At 38.9% G+C, this 27,224-nt stretch overlaps 2 protein-coding genes across 2 annotated transcripts; one reads left to right on the top strand and one right to left on the bottom strand.

The window, feature by feature from the left end:
- Nucleotides 1-1,983: 1,983 nt before the first annotated feature.
- Nucleotides 1,984-27,224, top strand: slx9 (SLX9 ribosome biogenesis factor). The gene is made up of 6 exons (XM_042405428.1): nt 1,984-2,288; nt 2,841-2,961; nt 18,793-18,861; nt 23,035-23,209; nt 26,673-26,738; nt 26,826-27,224. The coding sequence occupies exons 1-6, from the start codon at nt 2,094-2,096 to the stop codon at nt 26,950-26,952; spliced, it is 753 nt and encodes a 250-aa protein (XP_042261362.1). The 5' UTR covers nt 1,984-2,093; the 3' UTR covers nt 26,953-27,224.
- On the bottom strand, nt 5,475-7,398 carry LOC121892389. The gene is made up of 2 exons (XM_042405427.1): nt 7,261-7,398; nt 5,475-6,842 (listed from the first exon to the last, which is right to left on the bottom strand). Exons 1-2 carry the CDS (start codon nt 7,263-7,265, stop codon nt 5,570-5,572), a joined length of 1,278 nt encoding a protein of 425 aa, XP_042261361.1. The 5' UTR covers nt 7,266-7,398; the 3' UTR covers nt 5,475-5,569.

Genomic DNA, 27,224 nt, shown 5'->3' on the forward strand with positions numbered 1-27,224 from the left:
AGGTGGTCTTCATTTCAGCCACACTGCTTCACATTTCTGACTTACATTTACTCTTGGAGATTAGCATCACAACCACAGAACTCTACTGTCAGCCACTGAGCAGCTTCAGTGGAGCACCTGGAGGTTGAAAGGTTGAGAGCATGATGACACCCTCCAGTGAAGAGATCTGACTGGCTGTGTTGCTGTTTTCTCCAGTAACACCAAATTCTTCTGCATGTGGCTCTTTTAGAAAAGGCAAAAGTGATTGTAGTTAAGCTCTCTTGTTTTGCTTGAATAACACAATTTCCTTCTGAATCTCAAGCTAAAGACCGGCAGGCTGAAATCAGAATTTAGTACTGATGAGTCTTGTGTCATCTGATGTTATTTTTGTGGTATGTACATATTACCCAAATGTGTTTTGATATGTCTATTTTTGTATACGCTGAAACATTCGTATGTACTGTACAGTGCAGCACATTGTAGTGTTTAACTTAATATTTGCTTGTTTTTTATTGTAGAAGACCTCATATTCATTTGCCACACCTAGCTGGAAATAAACATGATTTTCACTTAATCACACAACTCTTTTGTCCTTCATTTTCTTTGACATTACTGCTCTTCTTATTGAGCTGAGGAATCTACAAAATGTTTTCACATTCTCTGAACACAGGGTGCTTGAGCTTAAACAACACTAGCAAGTGACTAAGGACTGAAGATTAGAACATACTGTGAGGTAGTGTTTACACTTGGACCTAGCAATAAAGTCAACTAAGCTTTCCAAGAGATACATAGAGTAAATCTGCATCTTAAAGTATACCAAAGTTGAACTCAGTATGAAAGAATTTCATGTCATGAGTGAATAAACTGATGATTCCACATGATGATTCCTTCAAATAAACTAAATCCTAAGCAAAATGTTACTTTTTATAAATGCTTATGTGACCAGGAAGCTGAGGATGCATTGTAAGATGCATTTTAAGTGTCATAGTGCTGCATTAGCCTGTATTAGAAAAAATGCTTGCATGTCTGCACAGAGAAAAGAACACTTTAATGTACTCAATACTAGTCTGCTGCTCTCCTGCTACAGATTTATTGCTCTACAGGCATTTCCCACTTCTTGAGTGCAAGTGTACATTCTACTGGAGTAGGAATATAATACTACCATACAGTGTAATCATGCCTTTTGGAGCAGGATGTTTGCAGGCATGCATCAACTGAAATATCCAACCATTTGGTTAATGCTGCTGTTTGTCTTCATGCATCTAACCTCACAAATGACCTCACAAAGTTCTTTGCATGTTAAATGTATAACTAATTTCCAAATTTGAATCTCAAATTTATGTTTATAAAAAAATTATAAATTATAAATTAAATTCTACAGATTATTGTATAAGCCTCAATCCAATGAGGATAAAGATATTCATTCAAAGAATGCAGTCTTAGCAAGCTTGCCAACATCTGGACTTTTCATCTCACAGACTCAACACACGTGTTGTATTGAGTTTCTTGGATGACTTGCTCTAATCATAGATTTGCTTTATGCTCTCTATGCTAACTTTAACATGGAAGACAAACAAATAAATGAGTTCCAGTAATTGTTCTCTTAAAATATCACTAAAACAAATTATATTTTAGTAAATGCAGGCGCATAAGTCTTCTATTTTATACTAACAGTATGCGGAACTTTCTCTCTGCACCACTTTCCACCCGATCCACTAATCCGGCACACCAGTCACGCTTGTCATGTCAACAATGTGAAGTCACCCGGAGTGAAAACAGGAACTTCTGGTATTTACTTTCAGATTAAAACTCATTAAAACTGCAGTGTGCTTTGTTGTTGAATTTTTGCAGAGTAAAAAATTATAAATGGCTTCTCTCTTGTGAATATAGATTATGTATTAAAACCATAACAGTTGCTCAAGGAAAAACAATAGAGTGCTAAATCTGAGAAATTCGTAATTTAATTTTGAAGGCCAAACAAGTCTTGTTCCGGCGGTAGTACAGCTGACTTGACACACAACACACGCTGCCGACACGGGGAGTGTTAATGCGACAGTTTGTGTAAAACACATCCGATAAACTTGAATATTAGAGGTTCGCTTGTCTTTTTTAACATGGTTGGAAAGATTAAACATGTTCGCCAGAAGCTTCACCAGGAGGCAGTGAAGCTTGACAGGCCGACTGGCCTCACTCAGCCCCCCGGCTCTGGGTCCGGGTCCGGGTCGTCTCACAGTTTAGAGGAGCCTCCACACAAAATAACTCCACCACCTCTGGACCATAAGAGTGACGCTCCAAAACCTGCTACACAGGTATATTATGTGAAATAGAAAAATAAATAACATCGACATGTGATAATGAACATGTCGTCATGTAAACTGAGAACCAGCTTGTGAATTTGCAGTGTTTAACGGGAGGTGTTTTGAGTAATAGCAAATATAATAGCAAAAAATCTAGGGTTGCGAACTACCAAGGTAAAAACTAAACTAGCTAACTGTATATAAAGTAGTCGAAACTAGCTCCACCTCCAGCAGCTACAACAATAACATGCTGCTCTAACACTGATGCTTCACTATTAATAATCTAATGATGTCATATATAATAATATATCAGTCAGAGGGACCAAACCACTACTTTTACTGCAATACTTTAACTACATCAAGCTGATAATACTTATGTTATGTGTCATGTAGGAGTTTTACTTGTAATGGAGTATTTTTACATTGTTATATTGGTACTTTTACTTAAGTACTGAGTACTTTTTCCACCACTGAGGGAGAGACACTCATGATGTGAACATAACATGGTGGATAATTGCTTTAATGAGCCTGTTCTGATATGTTCTCATATTCTGAACTCCACAGGCCGAGACACTCAGCTCCTTCCCCACTGGGATCTTTGCAGGAACTAAAATCTCTCCAGAGGCCCTTGTGCAAACCCTGAAGTTTGAGAAACCTCCAGAAGTACCCATACCTGCCAAGAAAGGTAACATTTACTGAAAGTTGTAATTTAAAGTCCACCTCCACTCAAAAATGTGTTAAGCTTATTGTTCCTTCAGTTGGATGTTTGAGCTTCACTGTGTAGAACGATGTATGTGCGGAGTTGAAAGGGGAAAGTTCCTCTGTGCTCATTGAAAATCTGAGTTTAAAGGGTGGGTCTAAGAGCATGATTTGTGACATCAAAACTAATTTGGAGGCTAATCGTATTCCAGTATGTAACTTACCCAAGTGTGAAGTGGAAACTCGAAGCCTCCAGTGCACATGCACTGAGAATGGACTTTACAGTGAAGGAAGAAACATATTTTGTCCAGCAGTTAGTTTTAAAATGAGCAATATTTGCATATTCATTGATACTGGATTTTTCAGTAAGGAAGAAGGGATAGGTAGAATTTCAAGGTTGTTAATGAGGTAATTGTAGTTTTTTGAGGAAAAAAACATAGACACATATTATTATTCCAAGCAGAGTATTTTATTAATCTAAATATATACTGAGTGTATATTTTGTACAATAATAGTGAACAGTACAGTAGACTAATATTATTGTTGTTGAACCTGTGTGTAATTATAGAAGGATGAAGGTATCATAATACTACAGAGATTAAAGTCCAGAAAATATTCAGTGTTTTATTTAGGGCTATTATTATTACTATTAATTATTGAAATTATCTATTAATCTGACAGTTATTTCTCAATTAATCATTTTATTTTTAAAATGTCTAAAAAAGTGTTTAAAAACTTACGACTCACAACTTAGTGTAATGTATTCAGATTGCTTTGTTTTATTCAACCAAAAGGTTTATTATATTTACTCTCATATATGGCAGAAAAAGAATAAAATCCTCACATATAAGAACCAGTGAATATTTGGATTTTTTGCTTGATATATAAATAAAAATTATTCAAATTTTTGCATGGTCAGCTGAAACAATGTCTACAATACCTTCCATGTAATTTGTACCAAATTACATAATTCTTTCCAGGAAACTTCTTACAAAATGATTAAGATATATAGGACACAAAAAATAAAGCGTTACCAAGAATGGTAAAAATCAGTGGAGCAGAGGCCGAGATATCCTGACTTCTTCTCTCTAGAATGGGTCAGGCTTCAAAAATACCAGATCCTACATTTCCCATAATGCAACCAGAACTTGGTTGATAAATGCCCATGTCTTTCGAACTTCTAACTTATTTAATAGGCTTGACAAAGTTCCACTAGAAGACATTAAACAGTCTTAAAACTAGTAACCCGACCTCTATGTATAGAATTCCCCTTTAGTCCAAAAATATAGATTATTGTCATAATACTAGCGAACAGTAAACAGTATAGGACAGATGGAAAATAATAATAAAAATAAGCAACATAAGTATGAATGTACAAGTGATAAGTGAGCAGTCTGTCCTAGTCATGGGAGAATGAGGCTTCACTGCATGTTCCCACACTGAGAGGATTTGGGATATAGAGTGATAACAGCTGGCAGGAGTGATCCCCTTGTCACAGTAGAAGAAATACCCTGCTGTTTTATAGGTAGGTAGTGGAGGAGATGCAATACTTTTTCTATGATGTACATCAGTTTGTGCAGCGCCCCTCTTCCCCACTAGTAACTGTAAGGGCTCCAGAGTAGTTCCAGTACAGAGCCAGCCTGTCTGATTTCGTTTATTCAGATTATTTTACATTGTCAGCTCTAAGTATACGGTCAGACCAACACTAGCACTGTTTTTAAAAACTCAGCACCCTGATTCATTTTGATGAGACAACTTTGATTGTGAGTCTTCTGTGTCAGCACCCCCACTGTGCAAACAAATACCTGCAAGTGCACATTCCTGGTAGATTACTTGGTAACATGAATATCACGTTAAGTGATGAATGTAACATTAGGTGACATGCCTACACTAATTCAGTTCAGTACTGAATCCAAATCCTTTCAAATCCATTGTCACTCAAAATCTTTGCCCAAGCACAGACCACTGCTTACAGAGAGCCTGTTAATCAGACAACAGCCAAAAGTTTCATTTTAGCTCTCATGGCATTAACGTTAATCAGCTGCAGCTGATGTCATTTTAACTGGCAAAAGCAACTTTCAAGAAGCCAGCGGCCTGAATGTTCTCTACATTGTTCTTTGCTAATAAAAAACAGCATGTTGAGATATTTGATAAACAAGACTGCCATTGTAACCCAACCCTAACAACAATAGACCGGTATATGATCTTGAATGTCTTGCTGCACATACAGAAGTGAAGCACCTAAACTTCCTTGAAAAGTAACCTACTCTGTTTCTTCCTCTTGACAACCCTGTTGTTGCCCTCTCTTGTCTGTTGTCAAGGAGGACTCCGTTGGAGGTATTTATTTGCCTTTGGAATTATTTTGCTTGTTGGTATGTGGTTAACTTTTAGTGACAAACAATCCTGTCAATCTCCTTCATAAATGGTGGTCATTTTGTGTAGAGGGGCAGGAAAAACCTTTGTGATTGTGTCTTAAAAGGATAGTTGAATGAAAATAAGTTTCAGGATGTCTTTTTGCTCAGTAATTTACATTTAATTCATTTTTGCCCCACCAAATGGAAGACCACAGGGCTGAGGCAAAGTGCACATGAACTCTACTGAAAGAATGAGTAGGGGCTGGAGGACCTCAGGCTCCTGCAGAACCTTGGCTTGCTGGGAATGACCACAGTGGTGTTGTGCAGGGGCAAGAAACTCTGGTGCAGGTTCTGGCACTTCTGCTCTATCTCCAGGGCTTCAGCGTTGTTGGCCAGTCTGTCCTCCAGGATTGACAGTCGCCTGTTTATGGGCTCCATGTCATGTTGGCAGCACTGCAGTTTTGGGAGAAGTCCAGATGCCATCTTTGTCAGGTCATTTTTAGCGAGCATGAGGCTGAGGTGGGGCAGGTCCAGGCAGAGCTCATGCCTTGGCCTCTGGTTGAGGATGTCCAGGCAGTGGGTGGTCTGATGCAGCTGGAAATCACAGTTCCTGATCTGAGCCGCCACTTTCTGAGTGTCCTTTGTCAGATCCTTTATCTCGTCAGTGATCTGTGTCCTCTCCCAACATAGCCCCTCTTGGACTTTGCACATCTCATTGATCTTTCTTCGCATGGCACCATGTGTGTTGCGGCGTTGACACTCATGAGCATTTTTCAGCTTGGCAAGGGTGAAGCTCAGGTTCCCTCTGAAAGTAGAGGAATCTGTCACCAGGCTGTCAGCAGTCAGTTTCAGGTCCTTGTAGCGGGACTGCCACTTGTCATAGCCCATGTGTTTAGACTTGTATTGATCAGCAGGGAGGTGGGAGATGGGGGAGCTGACATCATGGATTATGCATTTGGTAGTAAGCTTGATGGCTAAACTCTTGTCCTGATAGTCCACCAGCAGCTGAGTGTGTATCTCCTTCAGAGAGCTCAGTTTATCCACCAAGATGCAGATCTGCCTTTGGAGCACTTCTGTGATCTCATTAGTCAGCTGCACCTCCTTCCTCAGCTCGATGATCACAGGGTCTTGCACAAGGATTCCTGTGTTGAAATTGTTCTTGACCTCCACACATTCGCTCATGAGCTGACCATACAGCAGCTTCTCCTCAAGAAAGCTCTCAGCGGGGCTCTTCACCTGCTCCAGGGCAGTGATTTCCCGTTCCACCTGCCCAACGATCTCAGATATCTGGGCCTGCTGCTGGCTGACCTCGTCATGCCTGAAGGTTAGGTGTCTCATGGTGCCACGAGTGGCAGAGGGGATCCGTGAAACATCATGACCCAGGGCACAGGCAAACGCCTCAAGCTTTAGCACCTGAAGCAGAGGTGTACTCGCCACCAGGCTCTTGCTGGTGGACAGTTGTGGCAGGTTGCATCTGGCCCTTAAATAGTCCTCTCTTAGTGTGTGAGATTGCCTAACAGTATGAAAAAGATTTGTCATAAAACTTGGCTTCACTTCTTCTATTTGATACTGTCAGTTGGTATCCATGCATGCAGATAACTTTTTGTTTTATTGGTCCAGGTTTAGTGATGTCTGACTGTGAGATTTCTGCCTAGTTTGTGGTGCTCACAGCATGGAGGAATCACATTAAAATTCAACCTGTCTTTCAAAAAAACTGTGTCCCTGTTGCTCTGGATATTTCACAAAGCACACTGTGAACAGTTTCTATTGAAGCTACATTCTACTAAAGAAATAGTCCCCACTGTATGAAAACTGTTGACAGTTTTTGAGTGAACTGACCCTCATTGACTGATTTTTTTAAATTGGTTTAGAACATTTTAAAAGACTACACAGAAAACAAGGTGGTATTTACACTGAAGAGAGTTACTTACCACATATCTGGTAGTCTAAATGATTCAAATGAAGTAATAAAAGTCTCTGAAAGGCTCTCTCTCAGTTCGAGTCCTAGAACAAAACTGAAGTCTACCTTGCAGACTGTCTATAGTGATCAAACATCTGGAATCTTCTCACTGTGACATCAGCATCTGGAATGGTTACAGTAACCTGACAGTTCTGCTGTTTGAAAAAGCACCTCTGCTCTTTTCCACTAAAGATAAATGTTTTAATATCATAATCCAGTGTTAATGTTTCTGAAAATATTAGATAGTTTTAAAGATGAATATTTTGTCAGTAGTTAAATCAATGGTTTACTGATATTTTTTCCCTTTCCCTCCAGTTTGATAGTATAGTTCGCTTTGTAAAAGTTAAAATGGTTTGCATTGATAAGACGGATGTTTCAGGAAGAAAAATCCTTGACCAAAATGACAGATAAAGATAATGGAATAATCATCTACGGTGTGACAACTTGAAGTATAAAGTCAGTGGAGACTGTCCTCTCAAGAAAAACCACACAATAGCTGGTAATGTAAGTCGCCCAAAAACCACATGTAGTTACGTTTGAGTGACAGATGCCATCTAGTGGCCGTAGTAAATATGACCCGGATCAGTGGTGCAGTTCAGATGACGTATATAAAAGCTTTAAGGAAGTAGTAACTTTAACCCACACATCATGTAAAGTGATTTCAACACAAACTATGATCTTTCCCTAAACCTAACCAGACCTTTACCAACATTATTATTATTTAACAGTGATGTGTAACAGTATTGGAAAGCACAGACAGATGATGGTGCAGATTACTGCTGATAGAGGGGCCAGATTAGAAAACACTTCAATGTTTCATTCTAGAGTCACATGGTTAAACCATGTACTTGGTTGTTTAATTGGAGGACTTGTTGATGTAGTGATGTGAGCCTTGTGTAGTATTAGTCATGGACCAAATGTCGATTGGATTCTTACTAAGGATTTACAGCCTCTTTAGATGCTACACATTCTTGTTAGTCCTTTTTTACTAAAGGGAAATACCAATGTAAAACATCACAGTTTACCTGAAAGGTTTGCACAGGTAAAATAGAAAAAAAAGTGGCATACCTGAAAATTGCATGCTTGGGCTTGTGTAATGTTTAAGGTTTTCATGTTCAGAGGCTCAAATATGTAAGGAGAGAATAGAGATGAACACAAATAGTCACCACACCAGATTTATCCCTGCTGACTGACCCCTGCAGCAGAGGAAAATGTGTGTGAAATTTAACATCTAAACAGCAAGTGAGAGAGACAGAAAGAGAGAGAGAAGTGTTGAGGTCTTGAATAGTTCAGCCAATGAAAACACATTGCTTTACAGGAGCTCAGTGTTCAGCATCACATCATAAGTCAAATGAGCATCAACAACCTGACCTTTCTGTTTCTGTTTCCCTGTGGCCTCCTGTTTGAATACGTCTTTTATTACTTTTAATGGCTCACAGCAGCCAATACTACTTTTTAAGTAGGCCTGTAATATTTTTGCTTGACAGTTTTGGATACTGTGTTATGGACATATTTGATCCGTACTAGAGCTGCAACTAAAAATTATTTTCATTATTGATTAAAGTGACAATAATTTTCTCGATTAATCGAGTGGTTGTTTGGTCTATGAAATGTCAGAAAAATGGTGAAAAATGACGTTTTGCCTCCAAAAGTCCAAGATTAAGCCCTCAAAGTTCTTCTTTGGCCTCGACCAACAGTCCACAATCCAAAGATATTCAGTTCACTATCATAGAACTAAAGAAACCAGAAAGGATTGACATTTAAGAAGATGGAACCAGACAATTTGGATTTTTTTCCTTAAAAAATGACTCAAAACAATTAATTGATTATCAAAATATTTGCTGATTAATTTTCTGTCAATCAACTGATTGATTAATCAACTAATTGGACTAATTGTTGCAGCTCTGATATGTACCAAAAAAAGTATTCTGAATTATGTGTTTAACTTATGAGTTAGTAAGAAAATGCTGGGATATTATTTATGTCTTGCAAAGTTCAAAGGTCATGAACAAGACATGATTGAATAGGTGATCCGTCAAAATGAAGCCCTGTACTGTCTTGTGGCGTTGCGTTGTCAGTCCACTAGATGGCGTATTCTCATAATTATTGCAGCAGCTCCACAGCAGACTACAGGAAAGGTTTTTTAGGGATTTCTGTCCCTCTAATGAAGGCTGCTGGAACATCTCATTCCAGCTTTGAAACAGTGGCTTAAAAAAGCCTGCATAGAGATCTAAGCAAGGCTGTTGATTAACAAAAAAACCAACATGATCAAAGGGGATGAAAGGCGGTGGAAGCATCTCCCTGTGACTATGGAGGGGAGTGATGGATGTGGGCCTTGTTGCTAAGCATGCTGTGCTGCATGAAACCTCACCAGACAACAGCCCGCTGCTATTTATAGACCAGGCGCGGTATAAATTTAGCTCATGCATGAAATCAAGTTTTAGCTGCATCAGTGTTTCCTTGCTTCAACTGGAAGACGCTAAAGGCCGGTGCAGTTAGCGAAAAAATCTTAGTTTAAGGACATTCTCTGATTGAGAGGTGTAATATCATACTCAAAACAACAGGAAGTCATTAAGACTAAATGGAAAAAATCCTCTTTAATACATGCTTAGTTTCTTGTCAGTCTCCTTAAAACTATACTTTTAGCATTTATTACAGATGCCTCAAAATATACATTACTGCCACCTATGTCAAAAACATGCCGATCTTTCCTGTCAGTGCTTTGTATTCATTTCCATACAGTATGAAAGTCAAGTGGAATCTTGAACATCATATCTCAAGGGCCACAACTAACAATTCTTTGCATTATTGAGTCGTCTGTTGATTTTTTTTTTTCAAAAAAACAAAACAATCCATGTTGTTGATTGGACAAAACAAGGCATATGAAGATGTTGCCCTGAGCTTTAATAATCATTTTCTCTATTTTCTGACAATTTAAAGACAAAATGATTAAGTGAGAAAACTGCAGATTAATCGATAATGAAAATAATTGTTAGTTGCAGCCCTAAATGAAAACAGAGAAAAACACTGAATCCTTTCAATTTAGGAACTGGAACCAGCACATTTTTTGATAAATTATTTTTACAATCAATTATGTTTTGAATAATCGATTAATTGTTTAGTGGTAAAATACCAGAAAATAGTAAAAAAAAAAAAAAATATCCAAGTTTGAAGGTGAACAATAAATCAGTAACCAGAACTGTTGACGATTAATTTTCTGTCGTTCTGTCAACTAGTCAAGTAATGAACAGATTGTTTCAGCACAAGTTTTCCACCTGCACTGACAACTGCATTATAATGGTATTATAATACATTACTCTGATAACATTTAAAAGCAGACATAATATTCACTGTAATGGATTACCTTCCTCTCTGTCTGTAAGATGGTTTGGTGCTGTCATAGAAAGTGAGAAATTTAAAATGCATAAAACATTCCAGCATGTTTTGAAAAACACTGGTAGGATTCTTTTTGACTAATGCATCCAGTTGGCCATAATAAACATCCTATATGATTTCAGTTTAACAGGAATGGGAGTTAAAATATCAAAACTAGAGCAGAGACATTTAATTGATTAGTTGCTTATTTAATTGAAAAATGAATATCTTTTGTGTTTTGAAAAAGACAATAATCATGGTAATGGGAATAGTTGGTAATATAGATACCATCAGATGTTTCACCGCGGTATATAGCAGAAATGGTATAAAGCACATCTCTAATAGGAGATCAGTGCTCTGCAGATGAGCTGCACTGAAGACAAACATAAGTAATAATGTTGAGTATTTATAATAATGAGAGACCATAGATAAGAGAAAGCAGGAACGACAAGCACAAAAAAGTAAAATATTCAGCCTAAACTGGAGTTGACTTGCACAGTACAGCCCTGAAGCCTGTGTAATCAAAATGTATCATATCCACTTTCTCAGAGATCACATTTATAATGAAAGTGTGTTGTCCTGAGCGTGTAGTCTAAAGTTCTGATTGCGGCTGGAAGTTGATCAGACAGCCCCCGCGGCCTTCTGACAAAGTGCTCTGTCTGCAGTCTAATTAGAGGTATTGTATCACTACCAGACCCTGGGGGGAAGACCCCAGCTCCTCTTTATTTTGAGGTCAGCTCCCTAAAGACCGCCCGTCTCTGCTCTTCCATCCTCTCCACTTCCTCTACCCTCCACATCTTCCTCCTCTCATCTCATGGTCATTTATTCCTCTCCCCTCCTGTTAGACGCCATCATTTCCTCTAGATTTTTATCGTTTTACCTGTCAGCATTCCCTGTTCCCAGTGTTCTGTTTTTTTTTACCCGTCTCTGTTGTTTTTCTCCAGTTTGGTACAAGGCAATTTGCCCTGTGCAGAGCTGTCATGTTTACTCGCATCATTATAACGCGACTGCATGCATCAGAGCATCAGAGCGTACAATGGAAGAAACAGTTATCCGCGTGTGAAACTCAGTGATGCTGGAAAGATGAAAATGGTTTCTGAACCAGAAATTAGAAAGAAAACAAACTCATGGAGATCCACACGAACCATCAAGACCATCAGTCTCCTTAAATTCTCTATTTTCTTTCATTCATGCCAGCTGTTAACAGTATTAATGTCTAGCAAAGAGCTTTGTATACAGCATTTGACACTTGATACGATGCTATGTCACCCTCAAACAATCTGTTTCAATAAGAATTCCATCACATTAAGGAGGTAATGATACCATTTCACCAGACCTTTTTAAAGTTTCGATTGCATGCTCAAAGACAGTGTTTTTGAAAATGACCACAATTAGTCAAAAGAAGAGAGTCTAATTTATTGATACACGCATGTACATATATTTCATGTAATCTAGTAACTCGTGCCAGCAGTCTGTCAAAGGTCTACTTGTTATCACGGGCAAAAGGTTAATGGCATATTTACCAGTTCTGCTTTTCCCTAGTGTCCCTACTCTGCCTCACCTCTCCACTACTCGCTTCCTGTCCTCCTTATTGCTCACTACCTGCCATCTATCTACCTTTCCATCATTTACGTCTGTGCTCCACTCCGCCCCTTAGAAACAAGCTGTCAGTGGAGCCCAGAAATGCAGGATGTACCGGTGGATGTGGGCCGGTTAGGTGAGGGGTCGCCTCCAGCCAGCCATAATCACAGCTATCCATTTCATCTAACAGTGGGAAGATGATGCTCCCAATGGGAGTGGAGTGGTGGTAAAGCACCCTCCCCAGTCCCCCCTCTCCTCCACAAACACAATAGACACCCCCTCCCACTCATGAGAGATTGGATTTCCCCACCTCTACCCGCATTTGTAGTCAGCAGCAGATGCCTATCTTTGCCTGTTCCCTTACTGCAAACAGCAGCAAAAACACTTCTGTTTTTTAGCACTGTGGTGGCAGATAAAGGCCTGCCAGGATCTCTGGAGTATGTAGAGTCTGGAGATAATATGCCTGTCTGAACAGCACACACTGACACACCAGCAGATGGGATGTGTACACAGCACATTTCAAACACTCCATATAACTCTCAGTGGTGTCTTAATTGTAATTATAAATATTGGCCCCATAAACGAAAGTTGACTTGAAGTTGAATTAAAGGAAAATTCTATCCTGAACAAACTTTTAGTAGTTTGGATAATCATTCGTATTCCTCACGATAATATTTACCTCACCAACTTCATCTCTAAAAGCTGAGGATATGATGACTCTGCTAGACAAAACTTTACAACCAATTCCACAGAGCAAACATGTCATCAGACAGATTTGAAACAGGTTCCCAGTTTATCCATTTTCTACACTACTGAAACTGTGAATATTAAAAGTATGAAACAAATTGTCTGCTTCAAACGTCAGGTTTGACCTATCATCGGGTTTTGGGGGTGTTCACTTCTGTTTTTACTTCCAAATCAGTGCTTTAGATAAATGGTTAAACTAAGGATGTTTAGAGCCCCTGAAAACAAGTTGGCAACAATTGAAATGAAAGGGAATTTTATTCCGTTTTGCCCTAACCAATCATGTTCTGTTGACAAAAACACATTGTTGAGAAAATATGTCATCAGGGTCTTCAACTGTGTAATTGTTGCTTGAGTTGCCTGTCCCAATTGACTCCATTGTGTGGGCCTATCCCCAGAGCTCAGGAATGAAGCCAATGAATAGCATCTTGTCCCAACAGATAGGAATCAACCACATCCACAAAAACAAGACCAAGGTTGGGGGAAAAAAGTTTTATCTGGAATCTTGTGCTTTGATAAGGCTGTCTTGAGTTCATGGAACCTTGAGACCCTTGTGGTTGATGTTTCCGTCTAGACGTGCTGTTAGTCATGGCCACCAGCACTGAATGCAGCTGCCTCTTAGAAACGAAATATTAATTTATACTGTGGAATAAAATCTCAGTCACAAAGCTTGGCCATTAGAACACATGTTTTGATCAGTAGACGACAATTTTTATAACGTTATGCATGTTGTTTTCAGGTGACAGACAAATGAAGCCTTTACAAGAAAGCTTTTCAGATCTAATTATGAATCCTGTATCTACTCCTAATCATGTCATGTATACTTAAAGCTGCACTAATCAATATATTTTAACAATTATTAAGAGTGGGTCAAATGACTGAAATGTAATGTGAAAGGTGTCTTTACACACATAACAATGACCAACTGTGCAGTTTTTCTCAGTTCAATGGAACTTTGTAGCTTTTTTTTTTTAGCTCATTCTTTTGGTTTTGCGGCCAGCAAGCTCCACTTTCATCAACCCTGTTTTATTTAACCCAGCGCCAAACAGCAGACACACAACTTGCTGATGGAGAAATTGGAACATTTGGCAGTTTAAGCTTATTGTTGATGGACACTGTTTTCCCACAATGCGGAAAGAAATCAGAAAGAAGAGTGTTACACACCAACTGACAAAGTAGTGCCCTATAAACATTAACACACACTGTATAATTTTTAGTATTAGTATGGAACTAGGACACAAACAAGGCAGTAGTTTGGAACCACATCAACTTCTCTAATGTAATTCAACAAAATCTAAAGATTACATACATTTTAATGTCATCAACTGTATTATTTATATGATAATAATTCTAATGTATTTACAGTGTGCTTATGATATTTGTGATGCATTATGGTGCCATTATGGGCACTACTTTAAGTATGTAAATGGTTTTGGGGGGGAGGAGGGGTATTCAGTTGGTTGCAATCTGCAACCTCACCACTAGATGCCACTAAATCTTACACACTGGTCCTTTAAAAGTGAAATAATCTTGCAAACATGTTAAGATAAAGTCCACGAGGTTATGCGTCGGGTGCAGTGGATTTAAAAATTAGTCTATTTCTTGCCTTTTAGAGATTGGTAAAGACAGTGGAATACAGATAACAGAGGACATTTCAACCACCACTCTAGTCCTCATGTCTGAAGTTGGGCTAAATGGGATCAATAAGCCAGCACACTGGAATGGTACAGGGCAGAACATATCACACCCTGCTGTGCTCATTGAAATGACATGTGGCCTATCTGTTGGCTCTGACCTTTGAACTCTACAAAACTGGAGCTGACACCAATCAATGGATAGAAACAAGGCCAGTGCATGACATTGTGCAATCATTTCGCTTACATGGAATTCAATAATGATGAAAAATAAACTGGAAAGCATTTAATCGCTGTAAAAAAACAGATTTGTTTTATGATTCCATAATTATATTGGTTGCTGATGCTGGGAGATATTGTATATTCTGATACAGGCTTGATACAAACATCCATATGTCAGATTTTCAGGAATCCCTGGAAATATAACCATGTGTATACTGTGTATGGGTTTTTGACGGCTGACAGTTTGAGATTGAAACTTATAGCCGATGTTTGTACCCTTTTAAATTTTGCAACCTTTTTTCATGTGCCTATAATACTCTGACACATATGTAATTAAATAAACTGTCAAATCAGTCACTGAGAGGTAACATTGATCTACCAATATGTCATTTTAACAAATATTGACCCCATATAATATATATATATCAACAAACTAATGTATCATCAAGTAGTTGCTGCTCTCACCCTCTGGCCATTTTAAGAAATGGTGGTCAAGGTCTTTACTGCATTGTTAATCACAGAGCCATTGACCTCGAGCTTCTATATACACACTGCCATGTCATTCAGGGAGGGTACCATCGATCTTCCTTCTGTCCACGCGCTCAATTTGCTGATGGCTGGTGTTCAGTGTTTTGTTTCATCATCCAAACCCTCAGATTAACAAGACCAGATCATTTCAAGTATCAGAAATTCTCAAATAATGACTGCTACCTTTATTCACCTCAACAGCTGACAGAATAAGGCCTCCATTTAAAATAAGCTCATATTAAATACCTTATGTCTTATTTCCCTGTTTTATCATCCAAATTCAACTTTGCCATTCTTTTGTTTGGTGGTAAGTAGCCAGTGAATGTTGTTGTTGTTTTGGATGCAGCATGTATGTAACCCAGCATATTGGAATGATAAACCTTCTACTAGTAATAGGTAAATATCCTCCACCTTCTAAAGGCCTGCTTACGCCAAAAAAAGGGATACTGTAAAATTAATCTGTGCGTCTTTGCAAATACGTGCTTCTAGAAGCTTGGTAACATAGTGACTAATCACGGGGTTGGTGAGATGCTGTAACTGGAAAGGATAATTGCTGACACATTAGCTAGCTGGGAACATTCTAGCTCTAGTAAGTCAAAATAGCTTACCGAGCTTTTCTTTTTATTGAGTTTTATTGAAGAGACTTACTGCTAAGTAAGCTCGTTAGCTTGGTTGTTAATGGGACAATAAGTTCACCCAGTTATTCATTAAGACATATTTGAACCAACTGTCTGTTAACCATTCCTCTTTGTGGAGCAGTTTATACTGACTACGAAGGTTAAATCCAAATGGATTGTGCACAGCTAATACAATATGATAGCCTCCCCCATTTTGGACTCGGTGGTACTCAGTTTCCTCAAAGGCCAGCACTATTAAGACAACATGCTATTCCTTAGGCTTCATTAAAGGGGATATATTATGCTTTTTGTGGTTTTCTGTTATTTATATATTGTTATGATGTAGGATATCTTTGTTAAACATGGTCAAAGTTCCAAAACTTGAGGTTAATGTAGAAATGCTCCCTGCAAGTCAAAAGCCTTCAGATCGTTGCACATGCCCACAAACGACTGTCTGTTCCATAGCTTTGGTTGCTAAGGCTGTTGCTGAGGTTTTTCCATGTGTTGTTTGCGTTGTCCACTCTCATATTTCGGATTGGATTCCGGCTCGAACACGTACGGATGTATTTGAGAAGTTGACATTTCAAGTAAGGAACCAGAAAAAGAAGTGAAATTCTGCTACTGTAGTTTGTTTCATGGTTTGTTTGAGTGGCCTCTGGAGCCAGCAGATGTCCGCCAATGGACAGCTTCCAAGAACTGGCCAATTAAAACAGAGTGGGCTCATCGGGAAGGGGGCGCTAAAGAGACAGGGGCTAAATCATGCAAAGATGTTCCAGTGGAGCCTCAGAATATAAATATAGACCTAGAAATGTGCAGAATATGTCCCCTTTAAAACTGAACTCGACATGGAAAATTAGCACTGATTTATTCCGCCCCCGTGAGCTCAGCCAGTGATTGTAGCAATTCCATTGTAATGAATTAATTTCTCAGCAAATGTTTGCTTTGATGCAGATACCTCCAAACAATCTGCTCATCCCCCTGGGAAGGTAGAAAGCATCCGTTTCTGTGTAGCAGAGGATTTTCCCGAAAAAGAAAGACCTCCTCATGAGTTTTTCAAATATAGAAGCTTCCCAGTACAACCAGTTTCTGTAATTAACTTCCCACATTCATATTTTCTAGTTAATTCAGTGAAACGAGAGAACAAAAGGGGGGAGAAAGAAGCAGAGGGGGAAAGGGAGAAGAAGATGTGAATACAGTAGGAGACTGTAGAGAAACTGGATGATGGAAAAGCCCGTTCACCAGTTGTTGATCTTGGCGTGGTTATCTTCCGTTTTCCTCAGTGCCACTGACTGATTCATTCCACTCACATTTTGTGACATGTTCTGATCTTGTCACACCAGCCATGTTGTTTTACATTATCAGCCCTTGTCAGAGTTAACTCTCCCTGCTGTCATGAAGAGCAGGAAGGGACATGAATATTCAGCGAGGGTCTGGACCACCGTGCACACATCTCTTCTGCCCATTTCACTCCTGTCTGTACTACACTACTAGACTACTGCTAAATTGGAATTTCTGTGCAGAGGTTTTGAGCAGAATTCAATTTATTTTTTATTTATTCTCTTTAACACAGCAGCTCAGTATCTGTGTGACCCCGGCCTCTGTGGCCCCAGAGGATGTCCTGACCACAGGAAACCTCAAGGTGGTTTTGCTGATAAGATGTCATTATACAAACTTTCCCTGCTGGACCGGGATGTTTCTCTTACAAAGGAGGACAACAGATTGAACCCATGTTGTTTTTCTTCCTTTGCAACTGACTATTCAGTGTGCACCACTGTGTTTACTTGCCTTTACTCTTACATCTATATATATATATTTTTTTATTATTATTTTTTCCCATTTTGGAAAAGGGTTATCTCAGCTTGGGGTTGGAAACTACACATTTCTGACAGTAAGCCTGCATTAAAAACAGGAAGCATGGAGTTTTCTAGTTTTCCTGTTTACCAGGCAGGGATAGGACTGCGATAGGGGTGCACAAATTTGACTATTTCTCTTCCTATAATGATTCTGATATTCAAACTCTATATCTGCATCTATATCTATCAATCCTATCCAACATGTAATAAAAACTAACATCACTTTATATCAATATAATGCTGCAAAAAGACAAAAAGTGCAGAAAATGAACTATATTGAGTCATTTTTTGGTAATGATACCATATCATGAATGTCAATGTCAATTCACAATAAAGGCCTATTACTGCCTTCACATTAAAAAAATGCTTTATGCATTATGATTTCATCACTTGGCAGGGTTGTTATTCTCATCACAGGCAGAAGTTTTCAGTTTCTTATTCATGATGTGTAGCTAATAGAGAGAATAAGCCAAGCTCAGCCATGTAAAAGTTACACCTGACCAGGTTCAACCGAAAGCAGAAGTTATTGTACTTCAGCTGCTCGTCCAAGCTCACCTCAGAAAATAAAGAAACAATAAGATGACTCGACCCAATAAGTATTCTTATTGCAGCTACCGCCTGAGCTCATTTGTAGTAAAAGCACAAGGGGAAATAAACTGAAATAAAAGGCAAGAGTGTGTGTTAAACAGAGCTCAGAGTGTGTTCTCTCAGCTCGATCAGCTCTCACTCATAGAGGGGGGGGGGGGGGGGGGGGGGAGTGGAGGGTGGGGGCTCGCTGTAGCTCCCAGCCAAGTCATTCCCTCGCCACCTTTGATGTATCTTTAACACATTTATGAATTTGCCTCTCTTCATGTTTAATTAGCAGGCTTTTCCCTCTGCTGAGTGGAGCCTGCTGGGTTTGATGTGTGCTGTCATGTAACTATGTGTGTGTGTGTGTGTGTTTTTACAGGCCCAGATGAGAAGAAAGTCAAGTCAAAGAAAGAGAAGATGAAGGAGAGAAGGGAGAGATGGCTCAACAGTGAGTATATATCAACACTCAGCACAGATATCAGACAGATACATGTTATAAGACTTATGTTATATGTTGTTAAATGTCACTTATATATCTAAAGCATTTGATATCATCATGTGCTGCAGCTTGTTAGTGATGTCGTCGTTTGGCAGCATCTTGGACAACATGTTAAGCGCATGTTGGCTTCACTTTCACTGACGTAAAACTTAAATTTCAACACATTTAAGTCACAGTTTGGGTATGACCTCACCACATTTTTAACTTTCAGTGAATCTGATATCTGAGCCAACTTGGCATCTGTTAATCCTCTCATTAATATTTCATTATAGTGTCTTGTTTATCTGGTTTTCAAAATTTTGTTTTTTGTAAACTTTTCTACATTGCCCCAGTTAACAAACACAGATAGTTTGTATAAGAAAGTCTATTTTTTAGGGACATCCAATTCTTCTTGTGAATATCAGGTGATTGAAAGTAAATAGAGCAAAACACAATGCCAGAAATGATATGAAAATTCAGGTACAGTAAAATAATGGGTTGAAGGATTATCTAGCCCTGGTGCAGCCAATGGCTGAAGGGAGGAAAATGAGCCCTGACATCTGAAACTGTGCAGACTGTGTGAAGACACAACCAGGACCAGGGCTGGGAGTAATCTCAACAAACACACTTAAACATGGTTTTACAAAAAAAAAGTAGAGGATAAGGAGTATACAGAAGGAGTAAACAAGAAGAAAACAGCAATGTTTTTATTTACTGATTAATTGATTTTTATTCCCTGCTTACTGTAGCAGGCGGAGGGAATCATATAGTGAAATCAGAAAGTTCATAGTGACACTGGGAACCTTGATTAATCATTACAGATACCAGTTACACGTTTGTATGATTGGAATAACTGTCTTTGGAGAAGTTGCATGGGTTGATACATTTGATCAAATGGAATCATATCTGTTCCGTGAGACAGGTGAGTTTCAGGTTATCCTCTAAACATGTTTTAAGATATAAAAATACTCTGCTTTGAATAATAATTTGTGTCTGATTTTAACTATTTTCCACAAAAAGTTCAATTACCTTGTTAGAAGTTCTTAACATGTCTTCTACTCCTGCTGGACACAAGATATACTTCACTGTAAAGTTCATTCTCAGTGTTTGTGCACTGGAGGCTTTTAAGTTTCCACATCACACTTGTGTACATTGAACACTAAACCACAATGGGCTCCTAACTAGTTGTGATGTCACACAACTTGTGATGATTAAGGGGAGCACAGAGAAACTTCAACCCTTCAGCAGATGAATGTGAAAACAAACTGCACATACATCAGTCTGCACAGAGAAGAGAACAACGTAATAGTGACGTGTGAAGAAGAAACACATATTTTTGAGCGGAGGGGGAATTTGATCAGAACCACTTGAAACATGTTTAAAATATGAAATTATTCAATAATAAACACAAATCTCTTGTAAAACAGATTCGACTTTAGAGATTAAATAGTTTTAATAATCATCCTTATATAATATACCTATCATTTATTAAGCTGCTTAATGTACTAAAATTAATTATTCAGTTCAACTGTATGCAATTAAAACATTTGATGTAACATTTCATATACATTGTACTGTTAAAATGATAAATTCCCATCCTCACAACACAACAAAAGCTTTTGCAACCCAAAATAAAAATGGATTGATTATATACAGTATGTTTTTGAAATCTAATTATATAATATTTTATTATGTATCGATAGCGGAAATTCAATTGTGATAATTACAGATTCAGATGATGAGAGGGTTTGTTTGTAAGTCTTGGTCACAATCCAGCTAAACTAGATCAACTTTAAACCAGCTTAATTGAAAAATCCAAACTTGTGTTCAGTGATCAACAATCAAATCAGGCTAACTCATTCATCCATGTGTGAAGAACAGAGCGTGAGGCTCTACAACACAAGTCAATGGTTCTTCCAAGACCTCACTAAATTCTCAATGAAGTATTTTTATCCTCATTACCATATTCATTCTCACAATTAACACACTGCAGATGACAGTGTTAGAGAGCCAGACAGCAATGAGTTAGCATTCCAGGCTATTTGAAACACAATTACGCTCATGCAGCTGCTTCATTAAAAAACCAATCAAACCGTCCAACTGCTGGAAGTCTGACCAAACTACGTTTGTTTAGCTGGAATGTGCTTTTTGGTTTTGTGTGTTTTTTAATAAAGGTTTTGATTGTCTGGTGTGAAAATTAAAATGTAAGTTGAACCTTTTTTGCAAACGCTCATTCATTCATTTCTCATATAGATTTTTTTAGAGTCTATACCTGTAGCATGTATAGTCAGAAATCAGGAAATAGCACTTATAATTAATAAGATGAAGGGAAAAAGCCAAATCTATAAAAGAAATAATCAATATCCACATATTTACAGTTCTGCACTGATGTTAATTTCTATAGAATACTAAAGCTGACAATAAAAAGATTTCTGACTGATGAGTGAGTCACTGAGTTTGGGGCTTTTTGGATGAAGGTGCATCTTTCGGCCTCTCTATAATTATAACTTCTCTCCTCAACACTGCCAGCGTCCTCACCACCGCCATCATCTCCCATAATTGCGATCAGGCCTGTAAACGTACCCCTCTGCTGAGCCGGTCAATTCCTCTGTAACACAACACGTATCCTCTTCAGGCGTATAATTAGGTGCTAATGGCTGTGCGACCCAGTCCTGCTGAAACCCAAGACCGGCTCCATGGCTGACAGTTTTCAGGAATTAGAAGAAAATTAGAATGAAAGATAATCTTGTTTCAGATTAGAGACATGGAGTAGAGACAGCAGAGTTGTGTGGATTTTGTTATGAAGGCTGATTTTAGCCTTTTGGTTGCAAGTTGATCAATGTCTTTGCATTGTTTTTCAGTCCAAGAACAACCCAACCTAGGAAGCAGGTGACATATTTCATTAAAAAAAAAAGTCCAAATATGGGCTTCTGGTAAGTCCTTTATAAACAGTCGTATCATGATGCTTTGTGAAGAGCACAATCCTGCAGCTGAACCTTTAAGACATTACTGGACACGTGCATTCACTGTATGATCACCTTCCAGCTCCCAGAACTTCCTGTGGAACAAAAGGTTTACCAGTAATTCGGTTGAAGCTTATATGTTCATCATATGACCTTGGTAGAAAGAAAAGCTTCTCGGCTGAGTTTTTCATCACATTTGTTCTACCTTAATATAACCACCCTTTGATTTGCTTGGTGTTGGATGCTGCATTTACATGGCATAAAATAAATAACAGTTGAATAACATCAGTTGAGTTTCTAAATTCATGACCCTGATGCCTGATATCTGCAGTGGGATGTTGTCAGTGATGACAGGTGTCAAGTGCACACATCTTATTGTAGGCTTTTATGCAGTATTTGATCCTGGTCAGGGTCGTGGTGGCAACGCAGCATTCAGTGCAACCTTTTGTCCAGCATCTTCCTCAGTTCTCTACATGCTCAGAGGCTGTCAGGGTAATGTTGTTCTTCTCATATTTGATTATTTTAGGACTCTAATTTTGCATTATTATTAGAAGTGGTGGTGGCAATAGCCTTATATTAATATTAGGATATAATATAATTGCTTCCCTTATATACTCTAGAACTATTTGTGCCTTTCCTTATGCTGGAACATGCATGTTCTACTAAACTATTAAACTACTACTACAACTAAAGATCCTCTGGAGAAACAAGATGTAACATTTGATTCAGGGCCAAACTTTGGTATAGATGTATAACAAATTTGAGGGGAAAAAATGAAAACATGATGACTCAATAACAAAACCAGTGAAACTATTTCAGTTCATCCAAGAAAATCATGCTTTAGGTTTGATGCTCTGCATACTGAAGCTGCAGAGTATTCATTAAAACATGACATGATAACGATGATATAACAGGAAGTAGACTGAATTTGTAGAATGTTTGATTATGTTGACATGCCGAGGAAAGCTTTTTTAGGGATTTTTTTCTACTGTCTGACCATGCCCTTTGTAGCTTGAGTCTGGGAAACGTCTTCCTCATTTCACAAGACCTTTAACTGTTACATGCTGGAGTACAGTTTGTACCAGAGTGAGAGCTCTTACCCTTCACTGTACTCCTAGTTGTTTTGTTTAGCCTGGATGTAACAGTCCCTCTCTCTCTGTGTGTTGTGATGTCTCCTCAGAGATCAGCTCCATCAAGCAGGCGAAGGAGCGGCAGGCGGCGGAGGCCCGGAGGCAGGCCACGCCTGTGGTGGGAGACATGAAGCCGCTGGCCGACGCCCTGCCCGAGCTCTCCGAGCTCATCACCCCCGCTGCCACGGCTCCCGCTGCTCGTCGCAAGAGCAGGAAAAACAAAGTGTAAGTGCCAACGTGACGGTGCTGCGGGCATCGAGTGTCAGCATGACAGTTGCTGTTGATCCTCAAGTGTGGGTGCTCCATAATTATCACATTTCTTTTGTCCTTCAGAGTCTTATCTAAGAGCAGCACATGTGGTGTGTTTGAGTTGAACACAGTGATGTCATCAGTGTCAGCAGACTGACTGATGAGCCTCCATCTGCTGCCTGCCCTCACACTGTTTGTAGCACTTTGTTAGTTGTTAAATCAACAAATAGCATTTGATTAAAAAGTGCAGTGAGGTGAATGAGGGGCTGGATCTGCACTGTATTTATAGTGAGTGACAAGTAAGTTGGTGTCACACCTTTCAGACCTCTGGCAGTGTTTCATTATAGATCTGTCTGAGTCAAACAGTCTTCTATGTGTATTCCTTTCTACTGTGTGGTGACACACAAATATCTGCCCCTGTGCAATAAGCTATGTGCACTAAGAGTCCCTGGACTTGTGTGTAAGGTATCCTCATGGACATGCTATTAGCAGCATCCTAAAGACTTACTTACACCTACTAACTTACACCTTTGCTCCATGCTGGTGCTACATATTTCTGAAAAACATCTTTCAGGAGCAACAAGCTAATGCTAGCTTATTAAAGGGGACATATTCGGCACATTTCCAGGTCTATAGTTTAATCTTGGGCTCAAGTGGGATATCTTTACATAATTTGCAGTCAAAAAAACCTCCTTATTTAACTCATATTTATGCAGCCCCTCAGTTCAGCCTCTGTCTGAAACAGACGGTTTTAGCTCCTGATGAGCCCACTCTGTTCTGATTGGTTAGCTTCTGGAAACCGTGTCATGGTCAACTTTCGCCAGCTGCTGAGGCTAGGTCAACAAACCATGAAAAATATTGTAGTAGCAGGATTTCACTTCTTTTTCAACTTCTCAAATACATGCAGACATGTCCAAGCCGGAATCAGATCTGAAATATGAGAACGCACAATGCAAACAACACATGGAAAAACATTAGCAACAACTTTAGCTACCAAGGCTTACAGAGCAGATGGCCGTTTTATTGGCATGCTCGATGAGCTGACATCAGCTCGTCAGCAAGGTAGAAAAAACTGTTGCGAACGAAGCGTTGAGAACAGGTTGAAGCCCTGACTTTTGACTTGCAGGAAGCATTCCTATATATATATTAACCTCCAGTTTTGAAACTTTGACCATGATTAGCATAAATATCCAACATCATAACAGGATATAAATAACAGAAAATCACAAAAAAGCATCATATGTCCTTTTTAATGATGTTCTACTGTAAACACAGCCAGGTATACATGAACAGGGAACAGGGGGTTGATACTGATCTTCTTCGTTGCAGACATAAAGTTTCACAAAATGAATTGTTCTTTCAAGTAAATGATAAACAGCAAATAAAGCCATCTCTCCGGTGTAATTCCTCATCACCAGTCACCAGTCTACTGTGAGAATCACTCATTCCTTACTGAAATCCTCTTCAGTAAGGGTTGTTAGACATGAAACATGGCTGGACTGTCAGGGTTCAACACTCAGACCAGTCCCACATTTCAGTTTGTGTATCCAGATAGAATCAAGTCTACTTCACCAGGAAGCCATAACCAATTCATTAAAGTGGAGTAGCTGTCAGTGATAAGACAGAGGCAGGTGAATTTAAAGGTGCGGTTTGTGAATTATGGAGTAATAAAGGGGGGAGGACTTCACATTAATGAAAGGAGAGGTGAGAGTCTATGAAGGACAGTCCTCCTTATTTGATGCAAAAGCCAGATTTAAAAAAAAAAGCGTCACTTCAGGCAATTTCACAGAAAACATAAATCCAGTCAGGGTGAGACTTTAACTTTTCAATTATGTCTCCTCTCCGTGGAGCTGCATTTGCCTCCAGTTCATTCCAGTTCTGCTGTGGAGACTGGTGCACTGCGTGTTATTGAGCAGTTATTCACCTTTTTGTAAATGTCTCAGAGCTGAGGGCTCATGTTCATCAGATCCAGCTCTGCACTAATAAGAGATGAGTCAAGTGGACAGCAACCACCAACTAGATCAGGTTTTAGCTATTGTTGATTTTTAAACTACTCCACAACTGGCTAATTATTGTTTTCAGTAAGAAATAACATGTATAACTGGACATACAGATAGATAGAATAACAGTGTAAATCTACTAAATCGTGATTATGAGTGGGAAAACTTTTCTAGAAGCTTCGATATAAAGCCGACATGGTGTTAAATGCCTAAAAAAACGAACAAACATGGAGGCCAGACAAGCTAAAGTCCATTGTTCACTTAAATAAACACTAACTTGATGGATGTATTGTTATAATACTCATGCGCAGTATTGTTTAACCCTCACTCAACCAAGTCTGCAGTCATAACAGGGGTGTAACTGTGTATAAAATCCATGGTTGTGGCTCAGTGGCTCAGTGGCCACAATTCTTACTGTAAAAATGCTTAAATGTATTTTCAGGAAGAGAGAAAATGAATGTCAATATGTCAGTAATTAAGTAAAGTCAACATTTATGTACAAGGTTGCAAGGACATATATCGTCATCTCAATAAAGTTACATTTATACTTAATTTCAAGAAGAATGTAAAATGTAAAAAATGATTTAGTGTGTACAAATGCAAGAAAAACAATACAATAAAATAAAATAAATAAAAGAACAAGTGTGCAGGGTTGAGTTAGTGCAAGCAGTTGAAAGTGTAGCAGTGTTCATGAACATGGATTGTCTAAAAAATTGTGCAGTAGTGCACATTCATGTAAACAGGCTACATCCTGTACACTCACCAAGCACTTAATTAGTAACACCTGTGCAATCTAATGCAATCCAATATGACAGCTCTGCCATAAATCCTACTTCCTAATATTTTTTCCACCCAATTAACATACATGAGGGAGGAAAATAATTTGCAACACTCCCTATAAAGCACTCCAGTACACCACCACCACCCGCTAAGACCTCAATAATAAACATAAAGTACAATTATCACCTTCCTGACACAGGTGTTCCTAATAAAGTGATGATCCAGTATTTTTATATACTGTATATTCACACAGAGTTTATTGCTAACTACATAAGTAAGCTGTGAGAGACAGCGTAACCAGCTGCTACACAGAGGCCCTGATGGTGAAAGTGCATTATCACACGAGTGTCTGAAAATGAGAAAAAACAAACAATACAATTGGCAGATTATGAAGAAGCACAAATTCAAATAGGCTGAGATAAAATATTTAGAACAATGACAAACCAACAAACAATCCATCATCCAGACAGTTACAGTAAGTTCTACATTGTTGGGCAAAGGAGCTGTTGTAACACAAGCGGGAAGACTGTTCCACAGGAAATGCTCTGATTGACCATTAGAGCCAGCAGTGCAGTTAAAACCTTTCACATTCAGTTCAACAGTTTCCAGTTTAGTGCTGTATGTATAAATGTCTGTCTTTATGTCTCTCCTCTCTGCAGGCCAGTGAAAAGGCCGGAGCCCACTGATTTCAGTCAGATGAAACAGTCACAGAAACGTAAACTCCTGTAAGCAGCTTTTCATTTTTCTTCCTTGCTATTTGTCTCCATCAAAATCCAGCAAGTGAAATGACTGTCCCTTTGCTCTAATTGCAGGGAAACAGAGACCAGTCGGTTCAGCGATGCAGTGAAGACGCTCAGCGCCAAAATGAATCCTCTGGCTGATATCGGAGAGCAGCTGAGGAAGAGAATGAAGCAGGAGGAAGAGCAAGGTCCGAGCTAACAACAGCAGCAGCAGCAACAGCAGCTCAACTGAGGCGCTTCCACGGACTTAAACAAGCCCTGAATCCCAGTCTGCACCTGTCGTCAGGGAAACCCAAGCCTTGTTTAAGAGGAGGAGGAACCTGATATGTGGTACCCTGTCACACCTCTGCTGTCGACCGGTCCCAGAAAAAAAGACTGAGTATGTAGTATTTGTAAATCATGACAATAACAGATATCCTTTCTGTTTTATTATTCACGTCCTTGGCAGTATTAAATCCATCAAAACTCAAA

The sequence above is a fragment of the Thunnus maccoyii genome, chromosome 24 (genome assembly GCF_910596095.1).
Source record: "Thunnus maccoyii chromosome 24, fThuMac1.1, whole genome shotgun sequence".
In the NCBI taxonomy this organism is placed as follows: Eukaryota; Metazoa; Chordata; class Actinopteri; order Scombriformes; family Scombridae; genus Thunnus; species Thunnus maccoyii.

Coding starts and splice junctions, on each gene's coding strand:
- slx9 (XM_042405428.1), top strand. CDS start 2,094: ATGGTTGGAAAGATTAAACATGTTCGCCAGAAGCTTCACCAGGAGGCA. Junction 23,210..26,672: donor AAGAGCAGGAAAAACAAAGT/GTAAGTGCCAAC, acceptor TCCTCTCTGCAG/GCCAGTGAAAAGGCCGGAGC. Junction 26,739..26,825: donor TCACAGAAACGTAAACTCCT/GTAAGCAGCTTT, acceptor CTCTAATTGCAG/GGAAACAGAGACCAGTCGGT.